Source organism: Palaemon carinicauda, chromosome 38 (assembly GCF_036898095.1).
Source record: "Palaemon carinicauda isolate YSFRI2023 chromosome 38, ASM3689809v2, whole genome shotgun sequence".
Lineage (NCBI taxonomy): Eukaryota > Metazoa > Arthropoda > Malacostraca > Decapoda > Palaemonidae > Palaemon > Palaemon carinicauda.
Genome location: NC_090762.1, coordinates 5,179,949 through 5,182,414, shown reverse-complemented (window position 1 = coordinate 5,182,414; position 2,466 = coordinate 5,179,949). Strand labels below are relative to the sequence as shown.

The window sequence follows — 2,466 nt, the reverse complement described above, 5'->3', positions numbered from 1 at the left end:
ATTGATTCAGGGAGTCACTTTAGAGGTATTTAATGTGTTTGTGCACGTTTACAAAGTTTGGCGTAATTATAAGGGCTATAGGAGGAATTTAACTTTTCCCATATTTTCAGTGGAAAATCCGCAGGTCCGGCCCTGTGGCCCAAAAATCCAAAAAATGTCAATATGTCAATTTATGTCCCAAATTGATTCAGGAGTCACTTTAGAGGTATTTAATGTGTTTGTGCACGTTTACAAAGTTTGGGCGTAATTAAAAGGGCTATAGGAGGAATTAAACTTTTCCCATATTTTCAGTGGAAAATCCGCAGGTCCGGCCCTGTGGCCCAAAAATCCAAAAATGTCAATATGTCAATCTATGTCCCAAATTGATTCAGGGAGTCACTTTAGAGGTATTTAATGTGTTTGTGCACGTTTACAAAGTTTGGCGTAATTATAAGGGCTATAGGAGGAATTTAACTTTTCCCATATTTTCAGTGGAAAATCCGCAGGTCCGGCCCTGTGGCCCAAAAATCCAAAAAAATGTCAATATGTCAATCTATGTCCCAAATTGATTCAGGGAGTCACTTTAGAGGTATTTAATGTGTTTTGTGCACGTTTACAAAGTTTGGCGTAATTATAAGGGCTATAGGAGGAATTTAACTTTTCCCATATTTTCAGTGGAAAATCCGCAGGTCCGGCCCTGTGGCCCAAAAATCCAAAAAATGTCAATATGTCAATCTATGTCCCAAATTGATTCAGGGAGTCACTTTAGAGGTATTTAATGTGTTTGTGCACGTTTACAAAGTTTGGCGTAATTTTAAGGGCTATAGGAGGAATTTAACTTTTCCCATATTTTCAGTGGAAAATCCGCAGGTCCGGCCCTGTGGCCAAAAATCCAAAAAATGTCAATATGTCAATCTATGTCCCAAATTGATTCAGGGAGTCACTTTAGAGGTATTTAATGTGTTTGTGCACGTTTACAAAGTTTGGCGTAATAATAAGGACTTTTCCCATATTTTCAGTGGAAAATCCGCAGGTCCGGCCCTGTGGCCCAAAAATCCAAAAAATGTCAATATGTCAATCTATGCCCCAAATTGATTCAGGGAGTCACTTTAGAGGTATTTAATGTGTTTGTGCACGTTTACAAAGTTTGGCGTAATTATAAGGGCTATAAGAGGAATTTAACTTTTCCCATATTTTCAGTGGGAAATCCGCAGGTCCGGCCTGTGGCCCAAAAATCCAAAAAATGTCAATATGTCAATCTATGTCCCAAATTGATTCAGGGAGTCACTTTAGAGGAATTTAATGTGTTTGTGCAAATTTACAAAGTTTGGCATAATTATAAGGGCTATAGGAGGAATTTAACTTTTTTCATATTTTCAGTGGAAAATCCGCAGGTCCGGCCCTGTGGCCCAAAAATCCAAAAAATGTCAATATGTCAACTCTATGCCCCAAATTGATTCAGGGAGTCACTTTAGAGGTATTTAATGTGTTTGTGCACGTTTACAAAGCTTGGCGTAATTAAAAGGGCTATAGGAGGAATTTAACTTTTCCCATATTTTCAGTGGAAAATCCGCAGGTCCGGCCTGTGGCCCAAAAATCCAAAAAATGTCAATATGTCAATCTATGACCCCAAATTGATTCAGGGAGTCACTTTAGAGGTATTTAATGTGTTTTGTGCACGTTTACAAAGTTTGGCGTAATTAAAAGGGCTATAGGAGGAATTTAACTTTTCCCATATTTTCAGTGGAAAATCCGCAGGTCCGGTCCTGTGGCTCAAAATTCCAAAAAATGTCAATATGTCAATCTATGTCCCAAATTGATTCAGGGAGTCACTTTAGAGGTATTTAATGTGTTTGTGCACGTTTACAAAGTTTGGCGTAATTATAAGGGCTATAGGAGGAATTTAACTTTTTTCATATTTTCAGTGGAAAATCCGCAGGTCCGGCCCTGTGGCCCAAAAATCCAAAAAATTTCAATATGTCAATCTATGTCCCAAATTTATTCAGGGAGTCACTTTAGAGGTATTTAATGTGTTTTGTGCACGTTTAGAAAGTTTGGCGTAATTATAAGGGCTATAGGAGGAATTTAACTTTTCCCCATATTTTCAGTGGAAAATCCGCAGGTCCGGCCCTGTGGCCCAAAAATCCAAAAAATGTCAATATGTCAATCTATGTCCCAAATTCATTCAGGGAGTCACTTTAGAGGTATTTAATGTGTTTGTGCACGTTTACAAAGTTTGGTGTAATTATAAGGGCTATAGGAGGAATTTAACTTTTTCATATTTTCAGTGGAAAATCCGCAGGTCCGGCCCTGTGGCCCAAAAATCAAAAAATGTCAATATGTCAATCTATGTCCCAAATTGATTCAGGGAGTCACTTTAGAGGTATTTAATGTGTTTGTGCACGTTTAGAAAGTTTGGCGTAATTATAAGGGCTATTGGAGGAATTTAACTTTTCCCATTTTTTCAGTGGAAAATCCGCAAGTCCG

The 2,466-nt window shown here is 38.1% G+C and overlaps 1 protein-coding gene across 1 annotated transcript in view; it reads left to right on the top strand.

Annotated features, from left to right (window-relative positions):
* Positions 1-2,042, top strand: part of LOC137630042 (divergent protein kinase domain 2A-like) — a 48,505-nt gene extending 46,463 nt beyond the window's left edge. Inside the window, exon 6 of the mRNA XM_068361534.1 lies at positions 1,986-2,042. Within this exon, the coding sequence (XP_068217635.1) occupies positions 1,986-2,042 (57 nt within the window). The remainder of the gene's footprint in view (positions 1-1,985) is intronic.
* Positions 2,043-2,466: the final 424 nt, after the last annotated feature.